We start from the raw sequence: 22,369 nt of genomic DNA on the forward strand, positions 1-22,369 counted from the left end.
CTAAGCTATGGTTGGGCACTTTTATATAAAGTTCTAAATATATGTATTCAAACATTTATTTGCCTTGACTCAGGATGTTCAACATTCCTTATTTTCAGACAGTCAGTTTCATATTTGGGATAATGCATTTGAATAAAAATATTTTTTTCTTACCTTAAAAATTTGACTTTTTCCCTGTGGGCTGTTAGGCTCGCGGGGGCTGAAAATGCTTCATTTTATTGCGTCATTCTTGGCGCAGACTTTTTTGGCGCAAAATTTTTTTTCAGTTTCCGGCGTCATACGTGTCGCCGGAAGTTGCGTAATTTTTGACGTTCTTTTGCGGCAAAAATGTCGGCGTTCCGGATGTGGCGTCATTTTTGGCGCCAAAAGCATTTAGGCGCCAAATAATGTGGGCGTCTTATTTGGCGCTAAAAAAATATGGGCGTCACTTTTGTCTCCACATTATTTAAGTCTCATTTTTTATTGCTTCTGGTTGCTAGAAGCTTGTTCACTGGCATTTTTTCCCATTCCTGAAACTGTCATTTAAGGAATTTGATCAATTTTGATTTATATGTTGTTTTTTCTATTACATATTGCAAGATGTCCCATGTTGAAGCTGAGTCAGAAGATACTTCTGGAAAATCGCTGCCTGGTGCTGGAGCTACCAAAGCTAAGTGTATCTGCTGTAAACTTTTGGTAGCTGTTCCTCCAGCTGTTGTTTGTATTGAATGTCATGACAAACTTGTTAATGCAGATAATATTTCCTTTAGTAAAGTTACATTACCTGTTGCTGTTCCATCAACATCTAATACTCAGAGTGTTCCTGATAACATAAGAGATTTTGTTTCTAAATCCATTAAGAAGGCTATGTCTGTTATTCCTCCTTCTAGTAAACGTAAAAAGTCTTTTAAAACTTCTCATTTTTCAGATGAATTTTTAAATGAACATCATCATTCTGATTCTGATAATGGCTCTTCTGGTTCAGAGGATTCTGTCTCAGAGGTTGATGCTGATAAATCTTCATATTTATTTAAAATGGAATTTATTCGTTCTTTACTTAAAGAAGTCCTAATTGCATTAGAAATTGAGGATTCTGGTCCTCTTGATACTAAATCTAAACGTTTAGATAAGGTTTTTAAATCTCCTGTAGTTATTCCAGAAGTTTTTCCTGTTCCTGGTGCTATTTCTGAAGTAATTTCCAGGGAATGGAATAATTTGGGTAATTCATTTATTTTTAAAATAAAAGTTTTTAAATATACACTTGCTTTATCACAATTATTCTGCTCCTGTTTGGGGGCAGAGTGTGTGTGCTAGTTCTATCTTCCAAAGTGGTGATTTTCTGCATCCTGCAAATTGGATTCCACAGTCCACTGAGCGGCTGAGAGGTCCCAGTACTGCTGATATTGCACCTGGTGGTGCTTTGTTTCCTGTAAGTACAACCTTGAATCCTTTTTTATCTGGTGTACAAACGTTACTGGGCTATGTGTGTGCCTTTTTTGCCCTTATAGGCATCATAGGATAGGCCCTCGCCAAGGATCATCTCTATCTGGCTGGAGACACCAGTGAGCTGGACCACTGTTTGATGTTCCAGGCTGCCACAATAGCACCATTTGGGTGCGCTACGCTTGTGAGTATATTTTCTATCCTGCTGATGTTTTGTATCTGACTGCCGTGACGTTACTAGGCCATGTTGGCGCCTCTGTGCTTCTTTCTCTTATAATTCATTTACTCCTTCTAAACGTTTTAAGCAATTATATCCTGTGCCATCTGACAGATTAGAATTTTGGGACAAAATCCCTAAGGTTGATGGGGCTGTCTCTACTCTTGCTAAGCGTACTACCATTCCTACGGCAGATGGTACTTCCTTTAAGGATCCTTTAGATAGGAAAATTGAATCCTTTCTAAGAAAAGCTTACTTGTGTTCAGGTAATCTTCTTAGACCTGCTATATCTTTGGCGGATGTTGCTGCAGCTTCAACTTTTTGGTTGGAAGCTTTAGCGCAACAAGTAACAGATCATAATTCTCATAGCATTATTATTCTTCTTCCACATGCTAATAATTTTATTTGTGATGCCATCTTTGATATCATTAGAGTTGATGTCAGGTATATGTCTCTAGCTATTTTAGCTAGAAGAGCTTTATGGCTTAAAACTTGGAATGCTGATATGTCTTCTAAGTCTACTCTGCTTTCCCTTTCTTTCCAGGGTAATAAATTATTTGGTTCTCAGTTGGATTCTATTATCTCAACTGTTACTGGAGGGAAAGGAACTTTTTTACCACAGGATAAAAAATCTAAAGGTAAATTTAGGTCTAATAATCGTTTTCGTTCCTTTCGTCACAACAAGGAACAAAAGCCTGATCCTTCATCCTCAGGAGCGGTATCAGTTTGGAAACCATCTCCAGTCTGGAATAAATCCAAGCCTTTTAGAAAATCAAAGCCAGCTCCTAAGTCCACATGAAGGTGCGGCCCTCATTCCAGCTCAGCTGGTAGGGGGCAGATTACGTTTTTTCAAAGGAATTTGGATCAATTCCGTTCACAATCTTTGGATTCAGAATATTGTTTCAGAAGGGTACAGAATTGGCTTCAAGATAAGGCCTCCTGCAAAGAGATTTTTTCTTTCCCGTGTCACAGTAAATCCAGCGAAGGCTCAAGCATTTCTGAAATGTGTTTCAGATCTAGAGTTGGCTGGAGTAATTATGCCAGTTCCAGTTCTGGAACAGGGGCTGGGGTTTTATTCAAATCTCTTCATTGTACCAAAGAAGGAGAATTCCTTCAGACCAGTTCTGGATCTAAAAATATTGAATCGTTATGTAAGGATACCAACATTCAAAATGGTAACTGTAAGGACTATCCTGCCTTTTGTTCAGCAAGGGCATTATATGTCTACAATAGATTTACAGGATGCATATCTGCATATTACGATTCATCCAGATCATTATCAGTTTCTGAGATTCTCGTTCCTAGACAAGCATTACCAGTTTGTGGCTCTGCCGTTTGGCCTAGCAACAGCTCCAAGAATTTTTACAAAGGTTCTCGGTGCCCTTCTGTCTGTAATCAGAGAACAGGGTATTGTGGTATTTCCTTATTTGGACGATATCTTGGTACTTGCTCAGTCTTCACATTTAGCAGAATCTCATACGAATCGACTTGTGTTGTTTCTTCAAGATCATGGTTGGAGGATCAATTTACTAAAAAGTTCATTGATTCCTCAGACAAAGGTAACCTTTTTGGGTTTCCAGATAGATTCAGTGTCCATGACTCTATCTTTGACAGACAAGAGACGTCTAAAATTGATATCAGCTTGTCGAAACCTTCAGTCACAATCATTCCCTTTGGTAGCCTTATGCATGGAAATTCTAGGTCTTATGACTGCTGCATCGGACGCAATCCCCTTTGCTCGTTTTCACATGCGGCCTCTTCAGCTCTGTATGCTGAACCAGTGGTGCAGGGATTACACAAAGATATCTCAATTAATATCTTTAAAACCGATTGTACGACACTCTCTGACGTGGTGGACAGATCACCATCGTTTAGTTCAGGGGGCTTCTTTTGTTCTTCCAACCTGGACTGTAATCTCAACAGATGCAAGTCTTACAGGTTGGGGAGCTGTGTGGGGTCTCTGACGGCACAAGGGGTTTGGGAATCTCAGGAGGTGAGATTACGATCAATATTTTGGAACTCCGTGCAATTTTCAGAGCTCTTCAGTCTTGGCCTCTTCTAAAGAGAGAATCGTTCATTTGTTTTCAGACAGACAATGTCACATCTGTGGCATACATCAATCATCAAGGAGGGACTCACAGCCCTCTGGCTATGAAAGAAGTATCTCGAATTCTGGTTTGGGCGGAATCCAGCTCCTGTCTAATTTTTTTCGGTTCATATCCCAGGTATAGACAATTGGGAAGCGGATTATCTCAGTCGCCAAACGTTGCATCCGGGCGAATGGTCTCTTCACCCAGAGGTATTTCTTCAGATTGTCCAAATGTGGGGACTTCCAGAAATAATGGCCTCTCATCTAAACAAGAAACTTCCCAGGTATCTGTCCAGATCCAGGGATCCTCAAGCGGAAGCAGTGGATGCATTGTCACTTCCTTGGAAGTATCTTCCTGCTTATATCTTTCCGCCTCTAGTTCTTCTTCCAAGAGTGATCTCCAAGATTCTGAAGGAATGCTCGTTTGTTCTGCTGGTAGCTCCAGCATGGCCTCACAGGTTTTGGTATGCGGATCTTGTCCGGATGGCCTCTTGCCAACCGTGGACTCTTCCGTTAAGACCAGACCTTCTGTCGCAAGGTCCTTTTTTCCATCAGGATCTCAAATCCTTAAATTTAAAGGTATGGAGATTGAACGCTTGATTCTTAGTCAAAGAGGTTTCTCTGACTCTGTGATTAATACTATGTTACAGGCTCGTAAATCTGTATCTAGGGAGATATATTATAGAGTCTGGAAGACTTATATTTCTTGGTGTCTTTCTCATCATTTTTCCTGGCATTCTTTTAGAATTCCGAGAATTTTACAGTTTCTTCAGGATGGTTTGGAGAAAGGTTTGTCTGCAAGTTCCTTGAAAGGACAAATCTCTGCTCTTTCTGTTCTTTCTGTTCTTTTTCACAGAAAGATTGCTAATTTTCCTGATATTCATTGTTTTGTACAAGCTTTGGTTCGTATAAAACCTGTCATTAAGTCAATTTCTCCTCCTTGGAGTTTGAATTTGGTTCTGGGGGCTTCAAGCTCCTCCGTTTGAACCTATGCATTCATTGGACATTAAATTACTTTCTTGGAAAGTTTTGTTCCTTTTGGCCATCTCTTCTGCCAGAAGAGTTTCTGAATTATCTGCTCTTTCTTGTGAGTCTCCTTTTCTGATTTTTCATCAGGATAAGGCGGTGTTGCGAACTTCTTTTGAATTTTTACCTAAGGTTGTGAATTCCAACAACATTAGTAGAGAAATTGTGGTTCCTTCATTATGTCCTAATCCTAAGAATTCTAAGGAGAAATCATTGCATTCTTTGGATGTAGTTAGAGCTTTGAAATATTATGTTGAAGCTACTAAGAATTTCCGAAAGACTTCTAGTCTATTTGTTATCTTTTCCGGTTCTAGGAAAGGTCAGAAGGCCTCTGCCATTTCTTTGGCATCTTGGTTGAAATCTTTAATTCATCATGCTTATGCCGAGTCGGGTAAAACTCCGCCTCAAAGGATTACAGCTCATTCTACTAGGTCAGTTTCTACTTCCTGGGCGTTTAGGAATGAAGCTTCGGTTGATCAGATTTGCAAAGCAGCAACTTGGTCTTCTTTGCATACTTTTACTAAATTCTACCATTTTGATGTGTTTTCTTCTTCTGAAGCTGTTTTTGGTAGAAAAGTACTTCAGGCAGCTGTTTCAGTTTGAATCTTCTGCTTATGTTTTCAGTTTTTTTCATTATAAAATTTAAACTTTATTTTGGGTGTGGATTATTTTTCAGCGGAATTGGCTGTCTTTATTTTATCCCTCCCTCTCTAGTGACTCTTGCGTGGAAAGATCCACATCTTGGCTAGTCATTATCCCATACGTCACTAGCTCATGGACTCTTGCTAATTACATGAAAGAAAACTTAATTTATGTAAGAACTTACCTGATAAATTCATTTCTTTCATATTAGCAAGAGTCCATGAGGCCCACCCTTTTTGTGGTGGTTATGATTTTTTTGTATAAAGCACAATTATTCCAATTCCTTATTTTTTATGCTTTCGCACTTTTTTCTTATCACCCCACTTCTTGGCTATTCGTTAAACTGATTTGTGGGTGTGGTGAGGGGTGTATTTGTAGGCATTTTGAGGTTTGGGAAACTTTGCCCCTCCTGGTAGGAATGTATATCCCATACGTCACTAGCTCATGGACTCTTGCTAATATGAAAGAAATGAATTTATCAGGTAAGTTCTTACATAAATTATGTTTTTCGTTCCTTTTGAAATATCAAGGGAACTTCCTCTTCCTCTAAGCAGGAAGGGAACTATCCACAAACCAAGTCTACCTGGAGACCCAACCAGTCTTGGAACAAGGGTAAACAATCCAAGAAGCCTGCTGCTGCTCCCAAGTCAGCATGAAGGGTTGGCCCCCGATCCGGGACCGGATCTAGTAGGGGGCAGACTGTCTTTCTTCATCCAGGCTTGGATGAGAGATTTTCAGGATCCCTGGGCAATAGATATAGTGTCTCAGGGATACAAACTAGAATTCAAAAATTTTCAAGATGGAAACTATTCGTACCATTCTTCCATTGATCCAGGAGGGTCAATTTATGACGACAGTGGATTTAAAGGATGCATACCTTCATGTTCCCATCCACAGAGACTATTACAAGTTCCTGAGATACAAGTTCCAGTTTCTGGCTCTTCCTTTCGGTCTAGCCACAGCACCCAGAATCTTCACAAAAGTTCTGGGGTCTTTACTGGCGGTTCTAAGGCCGCGGGGCATTGCAGTGGCGCCTTATCTGGACGATATACTGATCCAAGCGTCTACGTTTCCACTAGCGAGGTCCCATACCGACATTGTGCTTTCCTTCCTAAGGACCCACGGGTGGAAGGTAAACCTGGAAAAGAGTTTGTTAGTTCCTCAGACAAGGGTGCCCTTTCTGGGAACTGTAATCAACTCTATTTTAATGAAGATTTTTCTGACGGAGGTCAGAAAGTTAAAAATTCTGAATACATGTCGAGCCATTCAGTCCAATCCACGTCCGTCAGTGGCTCAGTGCATGGAGGTAATCGGATTGATGGTGGCGGCAATGGACATTGTACCGTTTGTACGGTTTCATCTCAGGCAGTGGAATAGAGATTATACAGATCTGTCTCCTCTAATATTTCTAGGTCAGGAGACAAGGGACCCTCATGGGTAATAGTGACAACGGATGCCAGTCTGTTAGGTTGGGGAGCAGTTTGGAACTCCCTAAGGGTTCAGGGTGTATGGACTCGGGCGGAGTCTCTACTTCCCATCAATATTCTGGAGTTGAGAGCAATATTCAATGCTCTTCGGGCTTGGCCTCAGATGGCTTCAGCCCAATTAATCAGATTTCAGTTGGACAACATAACGACGGTAGCTTACATCAATCATCAGGGAGGAACAAGGAGTTCCTTGGCGATGATAGAGGTTGCCAAGATAATACAGTGGGCAGAGTCTCACTCTTGCCATCTGTCGGTGATCTACATCCCATGGGTGGAAAACTGGGAGGCAGACTTTCTGAGCAGGCAGACATTTCATCCAGGAGAGTGGGAGCTCCATCCGGAGATATTTTCCAACCTGATTCTCAGATGCGGCAGGCTGGAGTTGGATCTCATGGCATCTCGTCAGAATGCCAAGCTTCTGAGATACGGGTCCAGGTCAAGGGATCCCCAAGCAGAGCTGATAGATGCCCTGGCAGTGCCTTGGTCTTTCAGCCTAGCTTATGTATTTCCTCCGTTTGCTCTTCTTCCCAGGGTGATTGCTTGAGTCAAACAGGAGAGGGTATCGGTAATCCTCATCGCCCCTGCGTGTCCTCGCAGGATTTGGTATGCGGATCTGGTGGACATCTCATCTCAGCCACTGTGGAAGCTACCATTGAGGAAAGACCTCATTCAATGTCCCTTCCATCATCCAAATCTAGTTTATCTGCAACTGACTGCCTGGAGATTGAACGCTTCATTTTATCTAAGCAAGGTTTTTCTGATTCGGTTATAGATACTTTAATTCAGGCACATAAGCTTGTTACTAGGAAGATTTACCATAAGATATGGCGTAAATATTTTTATTAGTGTGATTCCAGGGGCTACTCATGGAGTAGGGTTCGGATTCCCAGGATTTTGTCCTTTCTCCAAGGATTGGAGAAGGGGATGTCAGCAAGTTCCTTAAAGGGGCATATTTCTGCTTTATCTATTTTGTTACACAAGTGTCTGGCAAGTGTTCCTTGCCAGATATACAATCTTTTTGTCAGGCTCTGACTAGAATCAGGCCTGTATTTAGACCTATTGCTCCTCCTTGGAGTTTAAATTTAGTTCTTAGAGTTCTTCAAGGGGTTCCGTTTGAACCTATGCATTCCATAGATATCAAGTTACTATCTTGGAAGGTTTTATTTTCTTCCTAAGGTTGTTTCAAACAGGAATATTAATCAGGAGATTGTTGTTCCTTCTTTGTGTCCTAATCCTTCTTCTAAGAAGGAACGTTTGTTACATAATTTGGACGTAGTCCGTGCTTTAAAGTTTTACTTACAAGCGACTAAGGGTTTTCGACAATCATCTTCTTTGTTTGTTGTTTTTTCAGGGAAACGTAGGGGTCAGAAAGCTAAGGCTACCTCTCTTTCTTTTTGACTGAGGAGTATCATACGTTTTGCATATGAGACTGCAGGACAGCAGCCTCCTGAATGAATTACAGCTCATTCCACTAGGGCTGTAGCTTCCTCATGGGCATTCAAAAATGATGCTTCTGTTGAACAGATTTGCAAAGCTGCAACTTGGTCGTTTCTTCACACTTTTTCCAAATTTTACAAATTCAATACTTTTGCCTCTGCCAAGGCTGCTTTTGGGAGGAAAGTTCTTCAAGCAGTGGTGCCTTCTGTTTATGTTCCCTGTCTTGTCCCTCCCTTTTCATCCGTGTACTATAGCTTTGGTATTGTATCCCACAAGTAAGGATGAAATCCGTGGACTCATCGTATCTTAAAAAAGAAAAGAAAATTTATGCTTACCTGATAAATGTATTTATTTTTGGATACGATGAGTCCACGGCCCGCCCTGTTCTATGAGACAGGTTATTATTATTATTTTTTGTTACACTTCAGACACCTCTGCACCTTGGCTTTTCCTTTCTCTTCCTAACTTCGGTCAAATGACTGGAGTGGGAGGGAAGGGAGGAGCTATATATACAGCTCTGCTGTGGTGCTCTTTGCCTCCTTCTGCTAACCAGGAGGCGATATCCCACAAGTAAGGATGAAATCCGTGGACTCATCATATCCAAAAAGAAATAATTTTATCAGGTACGCATACATTTTCTTTTTCATTTTTTTTTTTTTAACATGAGCAGGGGAAACAAAATCACTGCTAGATATATGAAGTAAATGAATGCTTCATGACAGCAAGTTGGTTACCCTTGAAGCACTATTGCTCAGACAAAGCTACAGTAGATATAAGGATGTATGAGGTTGAATGATAGGCTTACATTTTTGGCTTTCTCATTTCTTGCTTGTTAAAATGTGTATCCAAGGTTTTCATTTTAAAACACAATAATAACAAGCATATTGTGTGATTGCAAATTGCCATTTAGTTTTAACAAATGAGACTGAGATGGTGTGTGCATAAAAAGTTAAAATTTAGTTGGCTAATCATAGGTGCTGTTTAGTTTTTGTTCTCTTTAATTGGTTCTTGCATTTTTGGCAGTGTTCTTCCTTTATATTACAGTTTTATTTTTTTCCAGAGCCATTGCAAAGCAATAAATGTCAACAATCTCTGGCATCAAAGGCTTTACTTGTAAGAAAACACGTTACATATTAGAGAAAAAGATGCCGGCTAGTGTGAATCACTAGAGGAAAAGCGGATTTATATTCATTATAATGACTGCTGCTTTAAAGGGACATAATATTCAACATTAAAATGTTATTATTCAGATAGAGCATTTCATTTTAAGACACTTTTAAATGTACATAAATAGACTTTGTTCTTTTGATATCCTTTGTTGAAAAGTCTATGTACATAGCAGCAGCAATGCCCTACTTGAAACTAATTGGGGATTGGTGACTACACATATTTGTCTCTTGTCATAAGCTCACCAGATGTGTTCAGCTAGTTCCCAGTATTGCAGTGCTCTCCTCAAGCTGACCTTAATAATGGGTTTAATCTTTTTGCAGGGCATAAACACATAAACACATATTGCAAGTGGCACGCTATTGATAGTACAGGTTGTAATGAGCAGTATTATTGGACTGTGCTAACATTAGCGAGCAACTTGATATCAGAAGTCGTTGGTAAATCACATTTACCAGAGATAGGTTAGCGCGGCCAACATTACTCTAGCGCAACCTATACTTTCAATGGATATCGCGACCACGCAAAAAAGCGATGGTATTACAAGTTGAAAGTTATAATTGCGCTAAAGCGAAAGCCAAAACTGCGCTAGAATATTTAGCACAACTTGAAACCTGAAGGAAAGTGTAAGGGTTAAACATTTTGTTGTTTTTTTCCCACAAAACACATCAAAAACCCTATTAAAATAAACTATTACACTTATATATATATATTTTATTAAACACAATATTATTTAAATATTATTAAGGCATCTAGACGTAGTGAAGACGACTTGCTGAAGTTCAAACTTAGCATCAGAATGATGAAGAAAGGGGATTTAAGTGACTTTGAACGTGGCATGGTTGTTGGTGTCAGACGGCTGGTCTGAGTATTTAAAAAACTGCTGATCTACTGGGATTTTAACGCACAACCATCTCTAGGGTTTACAGAGAATGGTCAGAAAAAGAGAAAATATCCAGTGAGCAGCAGTTGTGTGGACGACAATGCCTTGTTGAGGTCAGAGGAGAATAGGCAGCCTGGTTCGAGATGATAGAAAGGCAACAGTAACTCATATAACCACTCGTTACAACCAAGGTATGCAGAATACCATCTCTGAATGCACAACATGTCGAACCTGACTTTTTTTTTTATTTTAATGGGCACAAAAGAGCTGACAGAAAGGCAACAACAACAGTAAGTGATAGATAAGGGGGTGTTTTTATTTAGGGAAGGCTTTTTTTTATAGGGCTATTAGATAAGGTTTACTTTTTATTATTTTGGATAATTTCATTTTATTTTTTTAATCTTAGTGTTTTTAGGGTTTTGTTTTTTGTAATGTTAGATTATTTTTAATTTTCCTAATTTAGTGTTTGTTTGTTTTTTGTAATGTTAGGTTGTTTTTTTCCGTAGTGTTAGGATTTTTTAATATTGGAATTTTTTTATTTTTATTTTATTTAATTCTTTTTAAATAGTAATGTTAGGTTAATTTATAGTTTAATCTTAGTTTTTTTCATTTCACAGGTAAGTTTTTATTTATTTTAAGGTAGTTATATTGTACTTTTAATTTAAAGTTAGGGGTTTTAGGTTTAGGGGTTAATAATTTAATTTAGTGTTTTGCGATGTGAGGGGCCGGCGGTTTAGAGGTTAATACATTTATTATAGTAGTAGCGATGTGGGGGGCGGCGGGTTAGGGGTTAATAGGTTTATTATAGTAGTAGCGATGTGGGGGCCATCGGTTTAGGGGTTAATAGGAATATTATAGTAGTAGCGATGGTTTAGAGGTTAATAGGTTTATTATAGTAGTAGCAATGTTGGGGCACGGCGGTTTATGGGGTTAAAAGGTTTATTATAGTAGTAGCGATGTGGGGGCCGGCGGTTTAGGAGTTAATAGGTTTATTTAGTGTTGGCTATGTGGGTGGGCGGTGGCTTAGGGGTTAATATGTTTATTCTAGTATTTGCGATGCGGGGGGATGGCGGTTTAGGGGTTAATGGGTAGTTTATGGCTGTTGGTGTACTTTGTAACATTTTTGTTATGAGTTTTGTGAAACATTTTTGTTTTGCAAAATCCATAACTACTGGTCTCAGATAGCGGAATGGATTGCGGCGGTATAAGCTATAACGCTAGCGTAATAGCCGGACCATACAACCTGTAATACGGGTGCTTTGAAAATTCCGCACTCAAAAGCCATTTTTTGAGTGTGGAATGGAGAGTTGCGTAAAGGCTAAAATGCTAGTGGTATAGCTGTACTGCCGCGACATGTAATAGGGGAGACCTGCATATTCCGTGCTCAATGGCCAATTTTTCAGCAGTATAGCCGTTCCGCACAACTTGTAATCTTGCTGAATGTTCTTTATTGTTATGTTATAAGGAATTACAATACTGTATATGAGATTGGGTGTATATTTAAAGTGTAAAATTTATGTGAATTATAATTTTTATTATACATCTCTTATTTGTATTATGTTGCTTACGCCCTAACAGTAGCATACTAAAGTTGTAGGCCAGACTACAAAATCTGAGTGGTGCAAATTTGGAACTAAATGGTCTGGGGTAGAAACTATTAAATAGCCTCACAGTCTGGGGGGGGGGGGGGGGGGGGTTGGGCCGAAATTTTGTTGAGAAACAGCAGAAAGAGGTAATGCAGGACAGAGTTCCCAATTCAGACAAATTCTAGGAGATATGTCAGCTTAATATGACGCTATGTAAAATGTAAGCTTTTTAGCTGCTCTTAGTAAACTCTGTATAAAAATATATTTACTGGAGATCATATTAAATATGTTGTTTCTATGTACAGGAATATGAGCACCAAGCGAGCGCTGAAGCCAAGTTTGTGAAGGAATTGGATCAGTGTGAGATGATCCTACAGGCTATGGAATATGAGGAACTGGAGAAAAATCCTGGAAGGCTGCAGGAGTTTTTCAGCTCAACAGCAGGTAGGGGGCTGGTGGGTTTTTATTTGGTTTGGCAAGAAGATTATGGCTTTGACAAAAGGGTTCTGCTTTTGGTAACAGAGCGAGAATATCTGATTCTAAGAGAATGCTGTTATATTACAAGCTAGCACCAGATACGATACTTCATTACATTTATACAGTGCATTGATACTACAGGAAATGATAAATATAGTCAATATATATACTGTATATTAAGTCTTATTTTTCAGAAATATTACTTACCATTCATTGCAGATCCTCATAATCTATATTCTTAATTATCTGTAACACCCTCATGCAAGTAATGACACCCTGGTTGATAGTAACTGTTTTTAGGTACAGTACGTTAAACTAAAAATGTAATTCTCTATAAATTGTTTTATTATACATAATAAAGAATTACTTTGTAATGTATTTTCATTTGTTGTACTATATGGCCACCCCATACTAATATTTATTTCATGTGTTTTAGCCACAATCATTGCTAGCAGGTGCACATAGCTGTGAAATCTCCATAGACAAACATTGGCAGTACAATGGGTCATACTGAAGAGCTAAGTGGCTTGAAACATGGCACTGTCATAAACTACCAATAGCCCTTAAAAGGGCCCTTTTCTTCTTAAATAGAAAGAGTCCACAGCTGCATTCATTACTTTTAGGAAATAAGAGCCTGGCCACCAGGAGGAGACAAAGACACCCCAGCCAAAGGCTTAAATACTCTTCCCACTCCCCTCATCCCCCAGTCATTCTTTGCCTTTCGTCCCATAGATTCTGATACTGAGACTGTTCTAATTTCAGATTCATCATCCGGGGAAGAATCCGGATTAGCCTCGTTGACACATTCCAATCCCCAAAGTTGATGGGGCTATTTCTACTCTTAAAAAACTCTCTTGTCTAAATTGTAGATCTGCATACGTAATCTATCTAATAACATGCACCATCTGTGAAAAACAGTATGTGGGTTTAACGACAAGAGAAATAAGGTCCCGAATCAGGGAGCATCTTTCTACCATTATAAAAGGAACAGCCAGCACCCCACTGGTGCAACACTTTGCGCAAAGACACAATAAAAGCTCAGATTCTCTGAGCTGGACATGTATTGAGAAAATCACAACTCTAGAAAGAGGGGATGATCGTGAAGCTCTCCTGGGTAAGAGAGAGGTTTTCTGGATTTTTAAATTGAAAACCAGATACCCAGGAGGGCTTAATTCGGATTACGATCTGATAAATCTTTGGCAGTAAATCAGTTGACAACTGCCTAATAGGTATGGTACTTATGGACATTTATAAAATATTTAAGTTCAACACTAAATTTAGTGTTTAACTATTGTCCAATTAGTGAACCCAGTGCTGAAAAGTCCCACCCATACATGGGGCACCATACATTTAACACTTCCCATTCATTATAGGTTTCCCAGTAGGGGTTATTTCCCTTTAATTATTTCCATTTAATTATTTCCCTTTAACTATACATATTCCTTTTGATTATATACACTTTCTTCAAATATAATTCCGAATTGGCCCTTTCCTAAATCAGACTATGGCTTTATAACTCACTTTTTAAACATAGTGGAGATCAGTCTCCCAATAAGTAACCAGTACATAAATGAAGTTTGAAAATGGTGCCTTAGATATTTAAGTTACTATGCAGGGTGCAGTTACACCCATTCATGCCCAGGCACTAGCAAGTCTCCCCCTTATAATAAATAAAACATACAAACAAAACAAAGAGCTTGTAACCAAAAGCATACCAGCTATTTTTGCATGGAGCAAACAGAATCAAGTGATTAATTATGTTTATGTACTAATACCCCATCATTTGTTATTACACATATTTGATCATAAAGGTTTATGTTTCCTTTTTTTAGAATAGGGATTTGTGCAGGCAAGTTTTTACGTTGCGATATAGTTAACAGTAATTGTGATAACAATTAAGCAATTATTCAAGGACCAATCAGAAGCAGCACTTTTCTTTTAAATAGTTGAGACACAGGATTAGAAGCTAGCAAGCTACGACTACGGCAACAGCCGAAACGCGTCAGCTAGCGCTTCTAATGCTGACTTCATTACCACTGCCAATGGCCTGTGTGACAGGCATGTGATTTTAACTTGTGGAAAAATAAAGATAAAGAATTTGAAAATTTTACGTATTGTCTCCTGGCTGGTGCTCCTTTCTTTCATCTTGAAGCTACATATTTCTACTCTTGCCAAACGTACTACTATTCCTATGGAATATAGTACTTCTTTTAAGGTTCCTTTAGATAGGAAACTTGAATCTTATCTAAGGAAAGCTTATTTATTTTCTGGCTATATTCTTAGCCCTGCTATATCTATTGCTGATGTTGCACCTGAATCAACGTTTTGGTTGGAAAGCTTAGCGCAACAGGAAACAGATCCTGATTTGTCTAGCATTGTTCGCTTGCTTCAACATGCTAATCATTTTATCTGTGATGCTATTTTGGATATCATCAACATTGATGTTAAATCTATGTTTTTAGCTATTTTAGCTAGAAGAGCTTTGCAGCTTAAATATTGGAATGCTGACATGGTATCTAAGTCTAGATTACTATCTCTTTCCTTTCAAGGAAATAAGTTATTTGGTTCTCAGTTAGATTCGATTATTTCAACTGTCACTGGGGGGAAGGGAGTTTTTTTGCCTCAGGATAAAAGATCTAAGGGTAAATCTAAAGCTTTTAATCGTTATCGTTCTTTTCAACAGAATAAGGAACAGAAAGCCAATCCTTCCCCCAAAGAATCTGCTTTCAATTGGAAACCTTCTTCAAGTTGGAATAAATCCATCCTTTTAAGAAACAAAAGCCAGCCCCCAAGTCTGCATGAAGGTGCGGCCCTCATTCCAGTTCAGCTGGTAGGGGGCAGATTAAATTTTTTCCAAAACATTTGGGCAGATTCTGTCCACAATCAGTGGATTCAGAGTATTTTTCTCAAGAGTAAGACCTCCTGTGAGAAGATTTTTTCTCTCACATTCCAGCAAATCTAGTGAAGGCTCAGACTTTTCTGAAGTGTGTTTCAGATCTAGAGCTTTCAGGGGTAATCATACCAGTTCTGTTTCAGGAACAGGGTCTGGGGTTTTATTCAAATCTATTCATTGTCCCAAAGAAAGAAAATTCATTCAGGCCAGTTCTGGATCTGAAAATTTTGAATCGTTTTGTAAGAGTGCCAACTTTCAAAATGGTGACTATAAGGACTTTTCTGCCTTTTGTTCAGCAAGGTCATTATATGTCCACGATAGACTTACAGGATGCGTATGTTCATATTTCGATTGATCCAGACCACTATCAATTTCTGAAATTCTCGTTTCTAGACGAGCATTACCAATTTGTCGCTCTTCCATTTGGCCTAGCGACAGCTCCAAGAATTTTTTGAAGGTTCTTGGTGCCCTACTCTCTGTAATCAGAGAACAGGGTATTGCGGTGTTTCCTTATTTGGACGATATCTTGGTACTAGCTCAGTCTTTACATTCTGCCGAATCTCACACGAATCAACTAGTGTTGTTTCTTCAAAGACATGGTTGGAGGATCAATTTACCGAAAAGTTCCTTGATTCCTCAGACAAGGGTCACCTTTTTAAGTTTCCAGATAGATTCAGTGTCCATGACTCTGTCTCTAACAGACAAGAGACAAATTGGTTTCAGCTTGTTGAAACCTTCAGTCTCAATCATTCCCTTCAGTGGATATGTGCATGGAAGTTTTAGGTCTCATGACTGCAGCATCGGACGCAATGCCCTTTGCTTGTTTTCATATGGGACCTCTTCAGCTTTGTATGCTGAATCAATGGTGCAGGGATTATACAAGGATATCACAATTAATATCCTTAAATCCCAATGTTCGACTCTCTCTGACTTGGTGGTTAGATCACCATTGTATAGTTTAAGAGGCTTCTTTTGTTAGTCCAACCTGGACTGTAATCACAGCAGATGCAAGTCTTTCAGGTTGCGGAGCTGTCTGTGGATCTCTGACAGCAGAAGGGGTTTGGAAATCTCAAGAGGCGAGTTTACCAATCAATATTTTAGAATTCCCTGCTATTTTCAGGGCTCTTCAAGTTTGGCCTCTGTTGAAGAGAGAGCCATTCATTTGTTTTCAGACAGACAATATCATAACTGTGGCATATGTCAATCATCAGGGTGGGACTCACAGTCCCCTAGCTATGAAAGAAGTAAAGCGGAATCCAGCTCTTGTCTAATTTCTGCGGTACATATCCTAGGTGTAGACAATTGCGATGCAGATTATCTCAGCCGTCGGACTTTACATCCGGGGGAGTGGTCCCTCCATCCAGATGTGTTTTTTCAGATTGTTCCGATGTGGGGTCTTCCAGAAATAGATCTGATGGCTTCCCTTCTAAAAAGAAACTTTCCAGGTACTTGTCCAGGTCCAGGGATCCTCAGGCGGAATCGGTGGATGCGTTAGCACTTCCTTGGTTTTACCAACTTGCTTATATCTTTACACCTTTAGTTCTTCTTCCAAGACTGATCTCCAAGATCATCATGGAACAATTGTCTGTGTTTCTGGTAGCACCAGCATGGCCTCACAGGTTATGGTATGTGGATCTTGTTCGGATGTCCATTTGCCAACCTTGGCTACTTCCTTTAAGGCCAGACCTTCTGTCTCAAGGACCGTTTTTCCATCAGGATCTCAAATCGTTACATTTGAAGGTATGGAAATTGAACACTTAATGCATAGTCATAGAGGTTTCTCTGACTCAGTGATTGATACTATAGACTTATATTTCATGGTGTTCTTCTCATAAATTCTCTTGGCATTCTTTTAGAATTCCTAGAATTTTACAGTTTTTTCAGGATGGTTTGGATAAAGGTTTGTCTGCAAGTTCTTTAAAGGGACAAATCTCTGCGCTTCCTGATATTCACTGTTTTGTACAGGCTTTGGTCCGTATCAAGCCTGTCATTAAATCAATCTCTCCTCCTTGGAGTCTTAATTTGGTTTTGAAGGCTTTACAGGCTCCTCCTTTTGAGCCTATGCATTCTTTTGGATATTAAACTACTTTCTTGGAAAGTGTTGTTCCTTTTGGCTATCTCTTCTGCTAGAAGAGTTTCCGAATTATCTGCTCTTTCTTGTGAGTCTCCTTTTCTGATTTTCCATCAGGATAAAGCAGTTTTGCGGACTTCATTTAATTTTTTACCTAAAGTTGTGAACTCTAACAACATTAATAGGGAAATTGTTGTTCCCTCTTTGTGTCCTTATCCTAAGAATTCTTTGGAGAGATCCTTACATTTTCTGGATGTTGTAAGAGCTTCGAAATAATATGTTGAAGCTACTAAATATTTCAGGAAGACTTCTAGTCTGTTGTCTTTTCTGGTTCTAGGAAAGCTTTTGCCATTTCCTTAGCATCTTGGGTAAAGCTTTTGATTCATCTGGCTTATTTGGAGTCGGGTCAGGCTACGCCTCAGAGGATCACAGCTCATTCTACTAGATCAGTCTCCACTTCGTGGGCTTTTAAGAATGAAGCTTCAGTTGATCAGATTTGCAAAGCAACAACTTGGTCTTCTTTGCATACATTTACTAAATTCTACCGTTTTGATGTATTTGCCTCTTCGGAAACCGTTTTTGGTAGAAAAGTTTTTCAGGCAGCTGTTTCAGTATGATTCCTCTGCTTATGTTTTAAGTTTTTCTTTTCAATTATGAGAAAAACTTATTTTTTTGGATGTGGATTTAATTTTTTCACCGGAAAATGGCTGTTTTTATTTTTTCCTTCCCTCTCTAGTGACTCTTCTGTGGAGTACCACATCTTGGGTATTACTATCCCATACGTCACTAGCTCATGGACTCTTGCCAATTACATAAAAGAAAACATAATTTATGTAAGAGCTTACCTGATACATTCATTACTTTTATATTGGCAAGAGTCCATGAGACCCATCCTTTTTAGGGTGTTAGGTTTAAACATAACTTTTTTTTTCCTCATAGACATCAATGGGGTTGCGTTACGAAGCTTTTCATTCCACACTTCAGGTGTTAGGTTTTTTCTAACAATAGTGAAACTTTACCAAATTAGTTAATTGGATATGCACAGTATTGGAAAAATTGGGTTGTGGACCCTTACCAAGCCTTTTTCAGAATACTGTGAATATCCCTTTAACTCATTTGGTTAAAGTTTCAGCCTTTGTCATGTATAACAGAATTTTCTTTTAAATGGGTGTGTATTATATTATTTTTCCAGTGTTTTTCTCACCTCAATTTCAGCTGCCAGGGTGTCAACGGTTAAATATAGGAATAGAAGGAGGCACTCTCTGGTCTTTTAATACGTATATTTTATCTTTAAAGCATGACGTTTCGGGGGGACACTCCCCTTCCTCAGGGGAGGAAGGGAAGTGTGTCCCTGAAACGTCACGCTTTAAAGATTAAATTCACGTATTAAAAGACCAGAGAGTGCCCCCTTCTATTCCTATATATATATATACTAATTTCTAAGTGCCATCCTTTAGGAAGCATATATTATACATCAGCAGTATAAGCATGGAGCAGCAGCCCATACAAAATAAGCATATAGACCCAAGCAGTAAAGTAGAGCAGGTTCCCAGGCAGACTGACACTGTGGGAACATACAGCAGACATTAGCAAGGCTTTACATGAACCTGTCCTCATGCACACCGAGTAAGGGCAACAAACACAGCAACACCGGCTCCTTAGAGAGACTGCAGAAACATTTTCACAAAAAAAAATCTCATCGCAGAAAATGAAAAAAGTTCTGCCTCTGGGCTGAGGCGCTGGCTGCTCTCCCGCCTTCAAATAAAAGGCCAGTTCAGATTTTACCTTCTACAAGTGCTATGTGCCCTGATCCCGGGGATACTGTTGTATCTTCAGATGGTGACGTTTCCTCTGGGGGAAAAAAAGTGGTCTTATTCACTTTAGGGGTTAAAGGTCCTAAAACGTTTGATGATAAACCTTGTAAGTTCTTAGGATGGTTGTTAATCCCCCTGACTTTTTCCCTGTGACTCATGCTGTTTCTGAAAAAATTGCTAGGGAATGGTCTAAGCCAGGTGTGTGTTTTAATCCTAAAGCAAGGTTTAAAAAGGTATATACTTTACATGCTGCTAATCTAGAGTTATAGGAAACAGTTCCCAAGGTGGATGGGGTCATTTCCACTCTGGCTAAATATACTACTATTTCTTTGGAAGACAGTACTTTTAAGGAACCTTTAGACAGAAAGTTAGAATCCTTTCATAGAAGGGCCTTTTTTACATGCTGGTTATATTCTCAGGCCAGCCATTTCTATTTCTGATGTGGCTACTGCTTCTATCTACTGGTTGTCTAGTCTTTCAGAGAAGTTTTCTGATTACCCTGTAATTTATTTGTGATTCAGATAGAGCATGCAATTTTAAGCATTTTTTCAAATTTACTCCTATTATCAAATTTTCTTTATTCTCTTGGTATATTTATTTGAAAAGCAAGAATGTAAGTTTAGATGCCGGCCCGTTTTTGGTGAACAACCTGGGTTGTCCTTTCTATTTGGACAGCACCATTAAACAAGTGCTGTCCAGGGTCTGAACCAAAAATTGTCTGGCTCCTTAGCTTAGATGCCTTCTTTTTCAAATAAAGATAGCAAGAGAACGAAGAAAATTGATAATAGGAGTAAATTAGAAAGTTGCTTAAAATTGCATGCTCTATTTGAATCACAAAATAAAAATTTTGGGTTCAGTGTCCCTTTAAGTTTGCTTCAGAGTACCAATTCTTTTATTTGTGATGCTGAGTTTGACATTATGAAAATGAATGTCAAAAGCATGCATTTAGCAATTATTGCCAGGAGGGCCCTGAGGCTTAAATCCTGGAAGGCTTGATATGGTATCTAAATCTAGATTGTCTCTTTCGTTTCAGAGAGAGAAGTTTTTTGGGTCCGATTTAGAATCTATTATTTCTCCAACATAGGTGTGTCCGGTCCACGGCGTCATCCTTACTTGTGGGATATTCTCTTCCCCAACAGGAAATGGCAAAGAGCCCAGCAAAGCTGGTCACATGATCCCTCCTAGGCTCCGCCTACCCCAGTCATTCTCTTTGCCGTTGTACAGGCAACATCTCCACGGAGATGGCTTAGAGTTTTTTAGTGTTTAACTGTAGTTTTTCATTATTCAATCAAGAGTTTGTTATTTTCAAATAGTGCTGGTACGTACTATTTACTCAGAAACAGAAAAGAGATGAAGAATTCTGTTTGTATGAGGAAAATGATTTTAGCAACCGTAACTAAAATCCATGGCTGTTCCACACAGGACTGTTGAGAGCAATTAACTTCAGTTGGGGGAACAGTTTGCAGTCCCTTGCTGCTTGAGGTATGACACATTCTAACAAGACGATGTAATGCTGGAAGCTGTCATTTTCCCTATGGGATCCGGTAAGCCATGTTTATTACGATTGTAAATAAGGGCTTCACAAGGGCTTATTTAAACTGTAGACTTTTTTTTGGGCTAAATCGATTGATATTAACACTTATTTAGCCTTGAGGAATCATTTATTCTGGGTATTTTGATTTAATAATATCGGCAGGCACTGTTTTAGACACCTTATTCTTTAGGGGCTTTCCCAAAGCATAGGCAGAGTCTCATTTTCGCGCCGGTGTTGCGCACTTGTTTTTGAGAGGCATGGCATGCAGTCGCATGTGAGAGGAGCTCTGATACTTATAAAAGACTTCTGAAGGCGTCATTTGGTATCGTATTCCCCTTTGGGTTTGGTTGGGTCTCAGCAAAGCAGATACCAGGGACTGTAAAGGGGTTTAAAGCTTAAAACGGCTCCGGTTCCGTTATTTTAAGGGTTAAAGCTTCCAAAATTGGTGTGCAATATTTTCAAGGCTTTAAGACGCTGTGGTGAAAATTTGGTGAATTTTGAACAATTCCTTCATGTTTTTTCGCAATTGCAGTAATAAAGTGTGTTCAGTTTAAAATTTAAAGTGACAGTAACGGTTTTATTTTAAAACGTTTTTTGTACTTTCTTATCAAGTTTATGCCTGTTTAACATGTCTGAACTACCAGATAGACTGTGTTCTGAATGTGGGGAAGCCAGAATTCCTATTCATTTAAATAAATGTGATTTATGTGATAATGACAATGATGCCCAAGATGATTCCTCAAGTGAGGGGAGTAAGCATGGTACTGCATCATTCCCTCCTTCGTCTACACGAGTCTTGCCCACTCAGGAGGCCCCTAGTACATCTAGCGCGCCAATACTCCTTACTATGCAACAATTAACGGCTGTAATGGTTAATTCTGTCAAAAACATTTTAGCCAAAATGAACCCTTGTCAGCGTAAGCGTGGCTGCTCTGTTTTAGTTACTGAAGAGCATGACGACGCTGATATTAATATCTTTGAAGGGCCCCTAACCCAATCTGAGGGGGCCAGGGAGGTTTTGTCTGAGGGAGAAATTACTGATTTAGGGAACATTTCTCAGCAGGCTGAATCTGATGTGATTACATTTAAATTTAAATTGGAACATCTCCGCATTTTGCTTAAGGAGGTATTATCCACTCTGGATGATTGTGAAAATTTAGTCATCCCAGAGAAACTATGTAAAATGGACAAGTTCCTAGAGGTGCCGGGGCTCCCAGAAGCTTTTCCTATACCCAAGCGGGTGGCGGACATTGTTAATAAAGAATGGGAAAGGCCCGGTATTCCTTTCGTCCCTCCCCCCATATTTAAAAAATTGTTTCCTATGGTCGACCCCAGAAAGGACTTATGGCAGTCAGTCCCCAAGGTCGAGGGAGCGGTTTCTACTTTAAACAAACGCACCACTATTCCCATAGAGGATAGTTGTGCTTTCAAAGATCCTATGGATAAAAAATTAGAAGGTTTGCTTAAAAAGATGTTTGTTCAGCAGGGTTACCTTCTACAACCCATTTCATGCATTGTCCCTGTCACTACAGCCGCATATTTCTGGTTTGATGAACTGCTTAAGGTGCTCGATAGTGACTCTCCTCCTTATGAGGAGATTATGGACAGAATCAATGCTCTCAAA

The 22,369-nt window shown here is 39.2% G+C and overlaps 1 protein-coding gene across 1 annotated transcript in view; it reads left to right on the forward strand.

Annotated features, from left to right (window-relative positions):
• Nucleotides 1-22,369, forward strand: part of HDDC2 (HD domain containing 2) — a 129,071-nt gene that overhangs the window by 74,991 nt on the left and 31,711 nt on the right. Inside the window, exon 5 of the mRNA XM_053710719.1 lies at nucleotides 12,262-12,400. Coding sequence (XP_053566694.1) covers nucleotides 12,262-12,400 — 139 coding nt within the window. The remainder of the gene's footprint in view (nucleotides 1-12,261; nucleotides 12,401-22,369) is intronic.

This window comes from Bombina bombina, chromosome 4 (assembly GCF_027579735.1).
Source record: "Bombina bombina isolate aBomBom1 chromosome 4, aBomBom1.pri, whole genome shotgun sequence".
Taxonomy (NCBI): Eukaryota; Metazoa; Chordata; class Amphibia; order Anura; family Bombinatoridae; genus Bombina; species Bombina bombina.